The sequence below is a fragment of the Micromys minutus genome (assembly GCF_963924665.1).
Source record: "Micromys minutus genome assembly, chromosome: 8".
Lineage (NCBI taxonomy): Eukaryota > Metazoa > Chordata > Mammalia > Rodentia > Muridae > Micromys > Micromys minutus.
In genome coordinates this window covers 49154253-49171185 of record NC_137977.1, presented here as the reverse complement: position 1 = coordinate 49171185, position 16933 = coordinate 49154253, and the positions used below count along the sequence as shown (strand labels likewise).

At 40.8% G+C, this 16933-nt stretch overlaps 1 protein-coding gene across 2 annotated transcripts in view; it reads right to left on the bottom strand.

Annotated features, from left to right (window-relative positions):
- The window catches only part of WDR7 (WD repeat domain 7), a 265985-nt gene that overhangs the window by 68105 nt on the left and 180947 nt on the right, over positions 1–16933 (bottom strand). For both annotated transcript variants that reach the window (XM_080919796.1, XM_080919797.1), the window contains one exon: positions 7143–7329. In XM_080919796.1, coding sequence (XP_080775922.1) covers positions 7143–7329 — 187 coding nt within the window. The remainder of the gene's footprint in view (positions 1–7142; positions 7330–16933) is intronic.

Genomic DNA, 16933 nt, shown 5'->3' with positions numbered 1-16933 from the left:
ATCCAGCCCATATACAGCCACCAAACCCAGACAATATTGCTGATGCCAAGAAGTCCATGCTGAGAGAAGCCTGATATAGCTGTCTCCTGAGAGGCTCTGCTAGATCATGACAAATACAGAGGCAGATGCTCACAGCCATTGTCTTAGTCAGGGTTTCTATTCCTGCACAAACATCATGACCAAGAAGCAAATTGGGGAGGAAAGGGTTTATTCAGCTCACACTTCCATATCGCTGTTCATCACCAGAGGAAGTCAGGACTGGAACCCAAGCAGGTCAGGAAGCAGGAGCTGATGCTGAGGCCATGGAGGGATGTCACTTACTGGCTTGCTTCCCATGGCTTGCTAAACTTGCTTTCTTATAGAAAGAACCCAGGTCTACCAGCCCAGGGATGGCACCACCCACAATGGGCTGGGCCCTCCCCCCTTGATCACTAGTTGAGAAAATGCCTTACAGCTGGATCTCATGGAGGTATTTCCTTAACTGAGGCTCCTTTCTCTGTGATAACTCCAGTTTGTGTCAAGTTGACACAAAACCAGCCAGTACAATTGACCCCTTGTCAACTTGACACACAAATAAATCAATATTAAGCTTCAACCCTTACTTTCTTGTTCACCCCAAGATCTAGATAACCTTAAGAGTCCCACAGTCTTTACCAATTCTTATATTTTAAAATTGCAATAGCTTTAAAATGTTCAGTCTCTTTTAAAAGTCAAAGTCTTCTTACAATTTGAAGTCTCTAAACTGTGGGCTCCACTTCTTCCTTCAAGAGGGAAAAATATCAGGGCACAGTTACAATCAAAGCAAAATCAATCTCTAGCCATCCAGTATCTGGGAATCCACTTTCAAACTTCTGGGTTCCTCCAAGGGGTTGAGTCACTTCTCCAGCTCTGCCCTTTGAATTGAGAATGGGGTCTTCAATGGAGGAGTTAGAGAAAGGATTGAAGGAGCTGAAGGGGTTTGCAACCCCATAAGAACAACAACACCAACCCAGAGCTCCCAGGGACTAAACCACTATCCAAAGAGTGCACATGGATGGACCCATGGCTCCAGCTGGATATGTAGCAGAGGATGGCCCAGTTGGGTATCAATGGGAAGAGAAGCCCTTGGTCCTGCCAAGACTTGATGCCCCAGTGTAGGGAGTGTCAGGGCCGGGAAGCGGGAGGATGTAGGGGGAGGTGGAATGTGATATGGGGTTTATGGAGGGGAAAATGGGAAAGGAGATAACATCTGAAATGTAAATAAAATATATCCAATAAGAAAAAGGGAAAAAAATAATTCTAAAGCATGCTCTCATTGTTAGTGTGTTTCTCTCTATCCTTCAAACTTAACAGAAATGGTTGAGCTTGATTTAAACTACTCAGTTCCTCTATATATACAGTTCAAAAGGAACCTTTCCAATGTTTGGTGCTTCTCCGTATACCAAAGGTTCATGGCTTCCAGAAGCTCTGTGTCCCCTCTCTGTCTGTGTTTGGTAAGCTGTGACAATACCCTAAGAGCAATAGGCTTTCTGTAATCCGTTCATGTCCTCAGCTGTCCAGCACATGATGAGCGTGGCCCCCTCAGCAGCTGGGCTGCGCTCCACTGTTCTTTCACAATAAAGGCTCCACACCGTGACCTAGGCAAATAGAATCCAAATCACAGGTCACACAAAGCCAGGCAGTAGTCTAGTCTTCCAGGAAGGAGCACAGGAGTTTTCTGCTTGTGTATAAAGTAGTATTTTATCAGTGCGTACAGACAGACCCACAGGGCTCTTTAAAAGAAGGAATTCTCAACACAAAGCAGAGCAAAACAAAACAAAAAACATGTATATAAGTTTTATTATAATTAACTACGTGGCTCATCAATTATTTCAGAAAAAGCACAGCCTCAGTAAGGTATTATACAATTCACATCAAAGAAATATAACATTCTTGTACATTAAAACATATCCTCATAAAAGATGCTACTTGTGGCTCACTTCCCAAACAACGCGAATAAGCCTGAAGTACAGGGGCTGCGCAGTGGGGCTGAGAGTTCTGAGAGGAGGGTGCGGTCCTTGGAGTTCATCTTCTATCTCTCTTTACTTTAAATATATAGAAATTAGAGAGCACACTGAGTGCACTGGGCCAGATGCAGCTGATGGAGACTGTCATATATCAAGTATGGCTTTATTAAAACCTCACTGGCACCGTCACTGTCTACCAACACACTAATGAGTATTGGCTTTGGTAACATACTAAAATTGAAACCACACAGAGAAGGTTAACATGGCTCCTGTTTAAGGTTGGTCAAAAAAAGGTCACATGTTTTATTTTTGAAAAAATTAATTAGGTGATATTTAAACAAAAATTTAAATTTCTATAAGGTACAAAATCCTTAATGAAAATTTCATTAAATATAAAATCCAAAAGAACATTTAAAATCCTGCCCTTACCATTTTTATAATCTTACTTAAGATGTCTTTAATTTTGCAGATATTAAGATTTTGAATTACATTATAGCTTTAGCTTTTGGAGTCAGCTAGATCTTAACTGAAACTCAGTAATTTCTTACCATCTAGAAAACAAGGATGGTGTCTCTCACAGAGGCATACACTGTATCTTGCATGCACTTGTAAAATGGGGAAAATTGTGTTTACTGCCTAGGGCTTCTGTATACCTAAGGGAAAACACAGCAGACTCTCTGGAGTAGCACTGCATATTGGTAGAGTAAACAAACACACAGCTTTGTAGATCTGCCCACTCTCCTGAATTACTCAGAATACGGCATTTCCCTTGCCTCCCTTCTATGGCTTTTACAAGCATGCATTCTTTAACACATTGGGAGTCCCAAACATTTTAGGCCTGCTTACTATTTCCCTAAAGCTCCCTCCCAACAATGTGGTTGCTTGTCTGTCATGTGTCTGACCTACATGACAGCTTAAACAGCGTGACACCTACCACACCACACCCCCAATTTTCCTCCAGGAAGCTGCAGAGATTTACAGCTTACCTGCCATTGGAATTCTAATAAACTCTAATAAAATTGTCCGTGAGTTTCCATTTGAGTCTATTCCTAAATTATTTATTAATTACACTAAGAGCTCTAAGAGGCGAATCCCAGTTTCCCAAGTATCAATACCAAAGACTGTTCTTTGAACCTACAGATCCATCATACCCTAGTGTATACTACACAGGAGGTGGTACAGCAAGGAGCTTCCTGTTACAACCTGTTTCTAAAGTAAAAGCTTAGAACAATCTGTGCCTAACCGTCATTCTACTTCCCAAAGACCCCGGGGAAAGAAGCAGCTGTGGTTTTGATGGGTGAGTCCCAATTTGCATCCTGCTGATGGGTCAAAGTGAGGCCGACTTTCACTGAGGCTCTGTTTAAAGACATGCCAGTGCCTGGTCTGTGGCTGTTCTGTTGGGCACCATTATCTTCTCCACACAATATGCTGATGTGAAAATCCAGGCACACCTTCTACTCATCCTGCTAATTCATCTGGTCAGATCTGTCCACCCCTTTACCACGCCCACCTCCTCAGAGTCCTGGCCATCAGGAGACAGGATCTCCACATGATTTTGCTGGAAACTAGGACTCATTGATATGTGAAAGGGCCAGTGTTAGGAAAAGACAGCCCCTCGGCAAAATATCCAAAAACCCCGGAAAACAAGTGCTGCTGCCAGGCCAGACAGAAGCAGTGAGTCAGAATTCTAGAGTAAGGTGCTGTGAATTCTGGGAAAACACTCCACTGACCTCAAAGCACCTATAGTGTTATAGAAAAACTCAGAATCAGTACTTGAAAGAGAGGGAGGGAGCACAACTCTGTGATGCCCCTAAGCCTTTCTTCATAATCTTACAAAATTTGAAGAAGGAAATATTTGCTTTGGTTGCTCCTGTCCACTGTAAAAGCATTTTCACACGGCAAGCTTAGCATCACAGACAGAAGCAAAGCAGTGCGGCCCTGGAGCCCGGTTATTGTGTATACAGTAAATCCGCCACAGCCGGGCATGGGGGGAGGCGTGGGTAAGATCCCTTTAAGCTGCTGTGTACCTGCTGCTCTGCTCTGCTTCTGCTTCCCCATCTCGGTACTCCAGCCTGTACCAAGTGGGCCGCTGATGTAACAGGCCATGTTCAATCTTAATCTTGTTAGAGATTAATAAGCAAACATTTTCTTGCTTATTATGCAATTTATCATGATGAAAAGTACATTGGACTCCTCAAGGCTACATGCTGATACTTTCATTTATTCAGAGCTGTACAGAAAAAGTCATACTAATCTTTGTGACAGAAAGGATGTAATACCAAGATTTAAATTACCTACTGAAAACTATAAAATTTATGTCTCTTGACATACCATCCGTAGATAAAGCATACATATACATACATATATGTTTACTTTGCTGGTATAAATCTGATATAAACTTATTTTTAAAAACACAAAATTGAAAGTGGTAAAACTAAAATGAAAACATTTCAGGTAACAAAAATGCATAAAAACTTGTAAAATTGTGTTTGGTCGGATTTGAAAGCAAACCTTATTTTTAGAAAATTAAAATACTGCACGCTTCTCAAGCAGCAGCCTGTGCTGTGGTCTGTTTTTGGCCACATAACAGCCAGCAGGAAGCTAAAGGTAGAAAATGTGTTCTGGAGATCTGCACAAACACGGCAGCCTTAGACTACTGGTGTGAATTTCTGGGCTAACATTCCCTCAATTCCAACAGTCATCTGAGAACTATCTGCTGCCTCCTTTATCAGAAACCATTCTGGCCAATGATATATAAAGTTTGTAATCTGCTGAATAGTGGAGCCAACACAACAGAACCTCCACTTACACAGCAGCTGCCACAGTGACATCATCAGTCTCTTCCTGTCCTGGTTACGTTTTATCCTCAGCTTGTCACAACCTGAGGCACCTGCAGAGAGGATATCTCAACTACAGAATTGTCTCTATTAGGCTGTCCTGTGAGCATGCCTATGGGACATCATCTTAATTGCTAAGTGGTACAGAAGGACCCAGTGTACTGTGGGCAATTTTATACCTAGGCAGACAGTCATAGAAAAAGCTGCTGAGCATGAGCCAAGGCCAGAGCATAAGCAAACAGAATTCCTCCATGGTTTTGGCTTCAAGGTTGTACACTGACTTAGTGAAACTGTGTTTGGTCAGATTTGAAAACAAACCATATTTTAAGATAATTAAAATATTGTATGCTTTTCAAGACAAACCAAGAGAGCTTCAGTAGCAACAGCCTGTGCTGTGGACTCTTAGGCACAAGACATCAAGGAGGAAGCAAAGGTTTTGGAAAGTGTTTTACCATACTAATCAAGAAACAAATTAAAACACTTAGGATGTGCTAACTGCTCCTCTAAATTTTCTGTGAACATAAACTCACTTATCATCAACCTTTTAAAACAGATACTTTATTTTCCATCCATGACTCAAGGGAGACTTAGAGGTGAGATTAGAACACATGGAGCTGTGCCCAGAGGTAAGGGAGGAAAGCTGCTGCTGGGTTGGCACTAACACCTCCTCCTTCCAGCTAACCTGGGGCAATGGACAACAGAGCTGATCTGGAGACAAAGCCACAGCACTGTACTCTAGCAGAAAGACGGCAGGCCCTCAACATGCTGTAACCTTAGGGATTGTGGTATAAGGGAAATCAGCCACGAATCAAAGAGCAGCTCACTTTAGGTTTCTACAAAGTCAACCACGGCAACACTGCATGTCATCCATTTTCACAGATGAGACAGATACGGACTTTTTACTATTTTATATTCACTAGGATGAGATGCTTTAAAAAGGAGATGGAGCAGTGGAAGTCTTGTGTGTACAGCTCTGGTGGGAATGAGAATTCGGCCACCATGAAAAACTGTGTAGCGGTTTTTGTAACTCTTTAACACTGAACTATCCTATGTCCTAGTAAGCCCGCTTTGGAAATGAAAGCAAGTTCTCACATAACACTCATGAACAAGGCATCATTACCAAAAGTGGAATGGAACTCGGCTAAAATACAATGTAACAGAGAAGCAAGCTACAAGATGGATGGACTCTGTAAGAGGGATTAAGTGAAAGAAGTCAGTCATGAAGGACCACAGGATGAAAGGCTCCACTATCTAGGACTGGCAAATTTAAGAAAGGATGCAGTGTTTGCTAAAGCATGCACGGGGAACAAGTACTTAATAGACAAGGGTGTCTACCTGCAGTTAGCATATCGGGAACTAGGTGGTTGTGATGGCCATGCATTGTCAGTGTACTTAAGATAATCACCAACTGTAGGCCACTTGTATAATATATCCCAAAGAGGCAAGATTTTCTGGAATGAGAGACTGAGTGTAAGAAGGCACCAGTGTCCATCTTTAGTCCCACAGCTCCTAGTCAGTTCACAAAGACCCGTGTTCCACTTACGTCAGGCTAGCCACTCTTTCAGGTTACATTTCCCTCTTTATTTTTACAATGATGATTATGGTGTATTTAAAATGTAATGCATTTCATTTACTGTCTGGGTTTGTGTGTGTGCGTGCATGTATGCGTGTGTGAAGAGGTCAGAGGACAACATGCAGAAGTTGGTTCTTTTCTTCTACCGTGTGTGGCCAAGGATTGAACTTAGACCATCAGGCTTGGTGACAGCTACCTTTGCCTGCTGAGTCATTCTACCATTTCAGCTACAGTCTTCATTTAACCTGTCACTGACTATATGCAAAAAAAAACCTCTCCAATAAAGTTAATATAAAAATTAACAGGAATACAGAGGAGCAAGTCTCCAAATTATCTAGTTCTGTGCTCTACTATTAAAACATTTTTGATCTAGTACCAAGTATGGATATCATTTTTCTTATAAATAATATGTTTATATAATTACTTATCCAGTAATATCTCAAGGTATAATAAACAGTTTGAAAAATATATCATGAGTCATTTACTGTCTCAAGGTTACATCTCAAATTTCTATTGAGTTTTGTATTGTTTGTGGTATTGAGACAGGGGGATCACTGTATGGCCCTGTTTGGCTTTGAACTTATAACAATCCCCCAGCCTTGGCATCCTGAGTTGTGGCTACAAGCACGGCCATTATTCCCAGTAGATTTACTACTGATTAAGCACACTGAGTATCTAAGGGATAACCAACACCTTCAACAGCTTCTTCCAACAAGAACACACTAACCCACTGGAACCCGCACATACTTGGCAAGTTGTTTCTCAGCGTCTGCACATAGCTCCAGCAGCCCCATCAGCACGGCGGACACATCCATGTAAGGCTCCCACACCGTGAACCCTCGCCCAATTAGGTCAATGGCAGTTCTCCGGATGGTGCTATGAGGAGGAAGTTTGGGACTTGGTGGCTGTAGCAGAAGATATGTCAGTGCCTTGCCTAAAAAAATAAAAATCAGAATATTAAGTATACTTTAAAAATATAAATATATTTCAACTTTCTCCCCCAAAAGGATTTGAACAATAAAATCATAAAAGATTTTGAACTTATATTTTATTTAGCTCCCTATTTTCAAGAGGAAAGTTAGGTTACAGTGTTTTAGACTATCTTCTTCAGTGCTTAATTATGTAATAGTTATATACAAATACTTTGACATTAAAACGTGAGTACCCTGGCTCCCTACAATGCTCCTTTCAACTCAGCATCACAAATAAGAAGTTGGTTCAAATAATGTAATGTAGGATCTTAACAACGTCAGCTCTTCAGCTATATCTACCACAGGTCACACTCACACACTCCGTCAGTAAGACTTGTCTTTAGAGGTAATGTCAGCAGAAGGGCTGGAGATTTCTTTCCACATTCTGGTGCCATTTATAATAACATTCTTTATGCAGGTTTGTTTTACAAATGTAAAAACAGCATACTATAGTTTCTAACCCTGGTCAAGTGTCCTAGCTTTGACTGTGCTGACTGATATGCCTAAGGCTGACCTTGTGACAGTTTGCTCACCGTGTTCAGGGGCCACTAACTGCAAAGGCCTGCTGAAAGAGCACTTTGACATTCAAAAAGAAAACCACTAGGAATTATAGTAATTTATTTACTTATTTTGTATTGTTGTTGTTCTGTTTTGCTTTTAGGAACTTAAGGCATATGCTACCACCCGAGGCTAAGAAAACTAATTTTAAAGAGTCTTTTGTTTGTTCTCTCTTTAATGGTAATTTTGTTTATTCATTAAATTTTCAACCTTGTAAATATCCATATGAAATTGTAAAACCTTGGTCATATAAAACTGTGAAATGTACCTTCTCTGGCATAGGCTTATTTAGCACAGAGCTTCATTCACAACTGTGGCTTTGGAAAATACCAAGAAATGCTTTGTGCTATATGTGTGCAGTATAGTCCTGATGATTCCAAGAATCACTTATAAACCTGTCTGAGCCTATGGCAAATTCCCACTGTTCTAAGGTAAAAATGAGAAAAATTACAAACAATAGTGCATGTATCCAAAAGCAAACTGAGTAAGCTGAAGAGAATGCTTATTCAAGGTAGGTTTACTACATTCTTAGTAAAATTATCTTCTTACACTTTTGATGGAATACAGAAATTTTAAATAAAACTATGTATGTAATAGTATTTGCTAATGTTTATATCAGACAAAAAATAAATTTGAAATAGTTCTTAATTTTCTCAAATATTGTAATTTTAGAAATTTTACTGGTCTATAGTGTTTAAAAATTGCAAAACATAGCTACTTTGAGAGATTAGATGTTGTAAGGAACTAAAAAGAAATGTTCTATAATTCACAAATACTAAGCCCTACTCCTGGCCACCAGCTCTGGATACACCAAGGAGCTCTACCTCAACTCACCACAGACTGAAATTCTGCATTACAGTTTGCAATCTGGAACCACAGTCAAGGTCAAATGATGGACGTCTTAGTTTCCTCCCCTGTAGGCTCAGAGAGTCATAGAGATGATGGCTGCTCTACAGAGAGAATTCCCCATGCAGCTTGTCCTTACCACTATGCGCCCAAATGCACACACACTGCCAAGTGCAGACAGATGTAGAGCCCACAGGATCAAAATCAGAGCTGAATGGACCAAAGTCCAGCACTGGATAAATCACAATTAACACTCTGTTGTGCTTGCAAACAGGAACCTAGCATATTGTCCTCTGAGAGGCTCCATCTAGCAGCCAATGGAAAGGGATGCCGAGACTCACATTCAGACATTAGATGGAGCTTGGGAGTCTTACTGAAGAATTGGGAGAAAGACTGAAGGGTCCAAAAAGGACAAATAACTCATAGGGAAATGAACAGAGTCAACTAACCTAGACTCTTGGGGCTCTCAAAGACTGACTCACTACCCAAAGAGCAAGCATAGGCTGTAGCAGATGAGCAGCTTGGTCTTCATGCTGGTCCCCCAACAACCAGAGCAGGGGCGTCCCTGAGCCTGTTACATGATAAATGGACAGCCGTGTCTGAACTCAATGGGAGAGAATGGGCCTAGCCCTGCAGCAAAATGATGTGCCCGGTGAAGGGTGGGGTGTAGGGTTGAGGGTGGGGAGTTAACACACAGAAGGGGAGTCCCCTCCTAAGAGGAATGGAAGGAGGACTTGCATGAAAAGGTACGGGGAGGGAAAAGAAGGGCTGCTATTGGGTTGTAAAGCTAAAAAATGAATAAACTTAATAAAAATTAAAAATAAAAAAATATCAAAAAAAATCACAATTGAATTTGAGCCTCTGGCTGTCGAGAAAATTCTGTCAACCTGCAGCCAGCACTGATATCAATAGTGAATATTTTAGTGTCATTTTTACCTCATATTCTTATCTGAAGACTATTACCTTTAAAAGTGCTACAAAAGAGCAATAGTGCAAGAAAATATTTACACTTTGCTCTACCGGCTAAACTAAAACAAGAGAGAGGCTGAGGCAAGGACAGCAATGTGAAGCTGTGGTTAAGAGGTCAGTCTCGTACTACGGCTCACTCACTGCGTTGGCACGAAGAATATTATTCAATCACAAACTTGCAAGAAAAACCAAAAACCAAAAAAATTACCACCAGTCCTTAGTAAATTTTGTTGTATCTGGCTAGTTACAATGGCTTTTTAAAAATAAATATACAAATTTAGAACACAGGCACATGAATGCATTTGTGCTACAATGATATTATGAAAATACTTTATGAATTTGTATTGTGGAACATGTATTTATTACACAGCACAGACTCACTGTATTAAAAATGCTATCTACTCAACACTACATGAAAACATTTCGTTATCCGAGAAGAACTATAGTTCCACAAGCCTATGGGCATCACTCCTCTCCCGTAACATCTACACTGTTTCCCTTTCCCACGGCCTGAGCCTCACAGTGAGACCTTCTGCTCTTCACAGTGCACCACAAACACAACAGGCGTGTGGGAAAGCAAGCTCCTTTGGTCACAGAGAACACAGACACCTGATAGCACAGTGCCTCAGTTTTCTATGTATTCACTTCTCCACAGAGTTAATGGATCAGCTCTTACCAAGACACAAACTTAAACTACACAGTACTGTTCAACCCAGTTTGTTCATGTAGAGGGCCACTAACCAGGAGAAGATCGGATAAGAGTATGAAACTGGTGACATACTTTTTTTCTTTTTTTGGCCCAGCCTTTTCACTGTAATTTTTGCCTGAGATTTATCATCCTTTCTTATTTGGAAGTAGAAGACCTCTGAAAACCCCTGTGAGTCCCAACACTGTATCTAGACCTCACCGCCCTGAGTCATCTGGCAGCCAGTACCCTGTCAGAAGGTGACAGCAGGGCTACAGGCTGCAAACCAATGGAAGATGGTGTAAGAGACAGGAGGAGGCATCAACTTCAGAGCTCCTCTGGGTTTCAAGGCAGAAACTTGGGTTTTATGACAACTAATGCTGGTGGGAAAATACTAGCAAGAAAAAAATTAAGAATTAGAAATTAACACAGAAGTGAGCATCAAACCACTCTTTAATGACAGAAAATTAAACAACGTCTTCTCACCCGTTTAAAAGACCACAGCCCTCCATTAACTGTTCTATGTGCCCTCAGAGACAATGCAAAAAGAGCAGCACCACAGAAAGGAAACAGTGTTCAGGCTCTGCTCACTTCCAGCAGACAACGGTCCCAGTCACAACCTCATTCAGTGGCCTTAGAATCTTGGGTGAAGAGACAGTCACTAACTCTTCCTGGGTCTGAGTAGCAGAGAGGGGACAAAGGGCCATATTCTGAAAATACCTTAATTAATAGCTCAATTACAGGGAAATTCCTAGGGGAAAGCATATTATATACACTTTAACCCAAATGAATTTATTATGATTTATGCCATTACAAAGAGTGCAAAATGAATAAATAATGATTGGCCACTTATTTCAAAGTGTAACCTAGTGAATGAAACCTTTTCCTAGTTGCTATGTCCATCAAAGAACAGGAATGGCAGAGCGCCAAGGGAATTCTAGTCTTCTGCTTCACACAGGTACTTGATTACAGATGATGCTGATATGTATTATTTGTAAGTGCAGAATAATTAAGACACACTTTTATAACTGGATGTTCGTGGCACATGCCTTTAACTACAAGACTTTGCAAACCGAGGCAGGAGGAATTCTATGAGCTCCAGCCAGGACTACATAATGAGCCTTTGTCTCAAAAACAAATCAAAAGGCAACCTCCCCTTCTCTCTCATACTTTTTATTTACTATATGACATTAAAAAATAAGCCATCATTTCTTTTTATTTAAAGGCATAAAAGAACTCTGTTATGTTGGAGAACTAGCAAGTATATTTTAAAACTTATAGTCTTGCACTAGTTTAACTAAAACAGTCCTAAATTAAAACAATTACATGTTTCCTTTCTTACAATAAAAAGAATATAAAGTTCAAATTCTCCATGATAGAAAGTAGAATTTTTTCTTCGTCTTACTGAATGTCAAATTGACAAAGCTATATCCCATAGGGAAATTCAGTCTTATTTTGCTTCTGGTTAACTCGTTTTAGATGGCAGACTAAAATATAACATAGTCTGGTCATCCTACAGACAGAAGGGTGTTTACTGCTCAGTGCACATGGCCTTCTGTAGAACATGCCAATGGTTGGATAGCTATGTGGGTCAGCAACAAAGAATTAAAACAAAAACAAATGTTTCCAGGATCAGAAGTCTGTTAAAATATAATTCAATGAATGTCGTCCAATTCAAATATCCCTTTCCTCTCTTCTCAGTAGGAAGGGTTAGTGAGAGGCTCATCAGTGAGAGGACAGGAAGGACGATAGAAGGGGACCACAATTGAGGGTCATGTTAGTTCATGCACTTAGTAGCTAAATTATCTTTTTATATCCAGTCTTTACTGAGGACCAGTGATGAACCAGATACTATTTTCAACCCAGACCCCCAAATTTTAGGTATGATGCTTTCTGTAAGAGCCAGATGAACCAGTATAAGCACTTTAACTACTCCTAAGTGCTGGCAGAAAAACAAGCACAGGAGCCTAGAAGTACCCAAGACAGGGGGAAAGAACAGCTCAGAGGCCAGGGCAGAACTGGAGAAACACTTGACTTTGGTGGAAGAAGCGTAAGGAAAGTGCCTGCCTGGGACACCTGAGACACTGGAAACCAGTATAAACTGCAGGACAGTGGACACGACAGAGGGTCGAAGGTCATGCAGCACAGTAGTCTTCACAAACCGGGCTGTGCAGGACTCCTGAGGAAGATTCTGGCGAGATGACTGGCCTTGTCTCACTTCACAGTGGAGAGCAGCTGGGGCTGTGCACAAAGTACATCATATAGGGCAGGGGAAAGGGTGAGCCTGGGAGGACCAGTTAAGCTTCCAAAGGTTCGGCAAGAGATAACACATCAGTGAGAACTGCATGGATTCTGGGGTTCAAAAGTTGTTTTAATGGGTTCATTTAAGGGTTGGTCATTTTCATGAAAAAGAAAGAGAGAGAGGGGGAGGGAGGGGGAGGGAGGGGGAAGGGAGACTGCCTGACTAAGCGGTCTGGCACAGTTTGTGTGAATGACAATTACATTTAGCCAGACAAGGAAGAGCAGGAAGATCGGTGTCTGCCTGCTTGCTGATAATTAGGAGCAGCAATCCAGTTTAGTTTGGGACATTTCTTTATGGTTCTTCCCCCTCACCCCTCCATGTATGTATGCATTGTTTGTGTATGTGCTGCTGCATACATGTGGAGGCCAAAGATCAACCTTGGCTGTTGGTCCTCACCTTCCACATTGCCTGAGACAGGGTCTTTTGTTTGCAGCTACATATAGCAAGTCATCTTGTCGCAAGGTTCCAAGGAATATTCCTGTCTCTGCCTTTCATCTCAATATACCAGTGCTGAGATTATTGTAATGAATCATTCCTAAGCTTTGAGTAATGCCCACTGGACCAAGACCAAAACTAAAACTTCAGAAGCAGCCCTGGGATGGTACTACCCTGTTCCCCAGACATGGCATCTTAATTCACTGCACTGATCTTCATTGGCAACAGGGCTTTGAGACATGCGTGTTCAACCATTGAGTTTCTGGACCCATTGTTGAGTTTGCAAATGCCTGCCTGTCAGCACCAGCTGCTGGCCAAAGCACTCAAGGACCTTCTGTAACTTCCAATACTGCCATTCTCCCAGCCACCATAGCTGAAACACCTCCCACAGTGCCCTCACCAGAGAGGATTCCTTGGTGGCAGCCTGTATGTTTGTTCCTGGACCACAACCTCTGGGTGAAGCATCTGTGTACATGTTGCTGTAAGGAATGGTAGAATATGTGAAGGGCAAATCTCATGTGGACATCTTAGTTGCCAAGTGTCTTGCAGCCCACTAGCTCTGCTAGTCACAGAGCGGTTCTCAGCTGAGTCCCTGGATATATGGGTTTAGGTGTAAAAACTAGGGTTAGAAATAAAAATCTGAAAATCATTATATAAAAGAACCTTTAAACACCAAAACAGTGTGAAGGGCCAAAGAGGTAAGAGAAGTTGGTGTCTCAGAAATGAAGAGAAGGAAGTCTCGGGTTCCAGCAGAGCCAAGGCTGTCACATGGGTCAGAGACTGACACAAAGGCTAAGGCATGATAATAGGATCGCTCTGCATACCTTACTGCTGATATCAATAAGGTTTCAGTAGAGTGAAAGGAGGGAAATGCTGGGATGGCATCGAGAAAGAGCAGTAACTGAGAAACACAGGTGAATACTGTCAGAGTTTTAGTATAAAATGTATACAGTCCCACAAAGGAAAATATTTTCTTTTTTGTGACCATGGTTCCTATGATGACTGATAATAATTTGGTGTCCATCTAGCTTCCTACTGGTGAAGTACTCTGGTCTTATGTCCTGCACCAGTGCCTCTGAGACTGCCTTTCACACACAGAGCCGAGATCACCAGAGCTGCTGCAGGTTAGCCCTTCACACATAGAGAGCTGAGATCACCAAGGCTGTACCCTCAGCATTTGCTAAAGACCAAGAAGGCAGCATGTGCAGACTGGAGTCAGTGTAGAGGAAGATTCTGAATTTGTCTAGGAGCTGGGAAAGGGGCAAATACTGACTTTCTCAATACAAGCACTTAACACATTCATTTTACTGAATGGGAATGAGAGGTTGCGGAAGATGGGCAAACAAAAGTCACTTGGCTGCCCGTTTCTCAGCCTGGACATCTTTGTTTAAGCTTTGACTTGGCTTAAATGAACGAATTAATATTGACAAAAACATCAACTAAGCTAATGAGTTGTTAGTTAAAGCAATAAACATGTCACATTAGAGTCAGCGCAGTAAAGAGGTAATTAGCCCTGGGAAGGCCCTGCTGATTGGAGCTGTTGAAATCCTCTGCTCTTAACCTTTGAGTCCATTATCTAGCCTAGAAGTGGTGGCTGGGTTAATGGCAACGCTCTGGTAAACATGAGCCTTCCCACTCAGCTCAGTCTACCTTCGCAGCTCTAGGATACAAAGGGTGTCTGTCAGTGGTGACAGGGGTTCCAGGCAAATCTAAGATATTAATGTTCAAATAGAGAAGGTCCAATATATTTTAAATTATTCAGGTTTCTCTATTTTTCAACAGAAGGGCACTCGGTAGTATATCTAATAACATAAACTGGAACAAAGGGAAAGCCATGTCAATCTCAAAAATACCCGAAGCAACCAGCATTACAGGCTAAAATCCTAGCTGACAATTTACACTCACTTAGCAGGAAGACAAAATGCCCCATAGTGAGTCTTACTTCTGGAGTCTGCTGCTCGGAGAGCCTGCCTTTCTGCTGGTTGTCTGATACAGTTCTGCAGGAACTGACCACTAACTTTACTCAGTTAGCTTCAAGACAATTGTAGACACATAGCTCAGTCTGTGCTGGAAAATCAGGTGCTTACAGAAAAATTACAGGCAGGATGACAAAGACCTAAACAGCTGGAAATCCAGAGCTAAGCATGTGAATAAAACCCTGTTCTCTGATTCAGTGGTGCTTTCCTGAAAGAAAGCAAAATCATGGCGAAAGAACAATTGGAATTTGCATAATATTTATATCAATTTTAAAATCATTATGAAGCATATGCAACATTTTGACATTGATTCTTACAGTATACTCAGGTGCCTGGGAGTAGATACTGTTACATGTGCAGAGAAATAGGCTGATAATACATTGTCAGGGAATGGGGATTTTGCCTTTGGAAATTTGTTTTAATTTTGATCATAAAAGCAAACAGAGACCTTCCATGTGAAGCTTACCCTATCATTGCTATTTGTTTTCAGTGTTTAATTCCATTTCCTTTTTCAAAGGATAAAGATACTGCATCTTTATTTTGTGATGTTTAATGAAAGCAAGGGTTTGATATGCAGTTCCCTGAAGTGTATATAAGTGGAGTGTGTGTGTGTGTGTATGTGTGTGTTTAGAGGAACAGAGACAATTGAACATTTACTATACAGTAAATCAATATGTACTATCTTTTCAGGCTGAGTAATTTTGGAAGGGACAGGAAACAATTAGATGCTTCACTGTATTGGCTAATATATAATTTTAATGTTAAAAACAACTTTCTTTCAAATATAGCTCTTTTTCATTAAATCTGTAAGCTATGTATAGATTAACTCTTCAACATTAAAAAAAAGCACTAAAACGCAGTCTTCATATTTAATGGACATGAAAGAAGTAATAATGTTAATCAAACTAAGAAATTTATTTTTTCACTATTTTACTGTTATTGACATTTAAGTAAAATCTGAAAGAGGGTATAGTACTCCCTTGTTATAAAAAAAAAGTCTAAATCCTCTAGGATCAATAATTAAAAATAAGATCACCAAAATATTGTTAACATATGGATTTAATTTAATACCATCTAATTTTTCTTGTATCTAGAAATGTATGACAGAACAATCGTGCATGATCATTTTTCTGTTCTCACATACTTGAGAATAAGACATAGCGCCAAACCATAGTTTAAAATGTCAGGGGACAGTATCAGAATTAGGGGAGGGAGGAAACACAGTTCCATAAAATCCAGTGTCCTTCAAACAATTGAGGCATCTTCTCTCACTCCACACCTTGCTTTTTCAGTTAAAAGGAAAAACCTATGTTTGTCTCCACTGACTAACATACTATGGGTAAGTACAAAGAACTGTACAGCGCCGAAGGCGGGCACTGGTGTACCTGCCTTTTCATCTAATAAGACATGGTGATTTGGATGAGACCTGCTTGAGTTGATAGAGGTACTCAGTGCAGTAGTGTCTGCCCGGCAAACAGAGGGCAGGCTGCTGTTGATAGACCACACTCCTATCCTTCCGTTTAAACTAGTTTTATTTTTCTCAAGCCTAGACATATTTAATTGTAAATCATATTTATCTTTTAGAGTGAAATTTTTTAATGTGGAAAACTTCCTGGATAATAATCCTTCAAAAATACTACAAAACAGAAAGGAATGAAAAATGCACAGAGCCATCTATATTTATCCCCCGACTGGTAGGCAGCAGGTGTGGTGCTGTGTGTTGACATGCACTGTTTCATTTATTCTGAAAATAGCTTTGTGAGGAATACAATACTAGTTTCATACTTTTAGGGAGA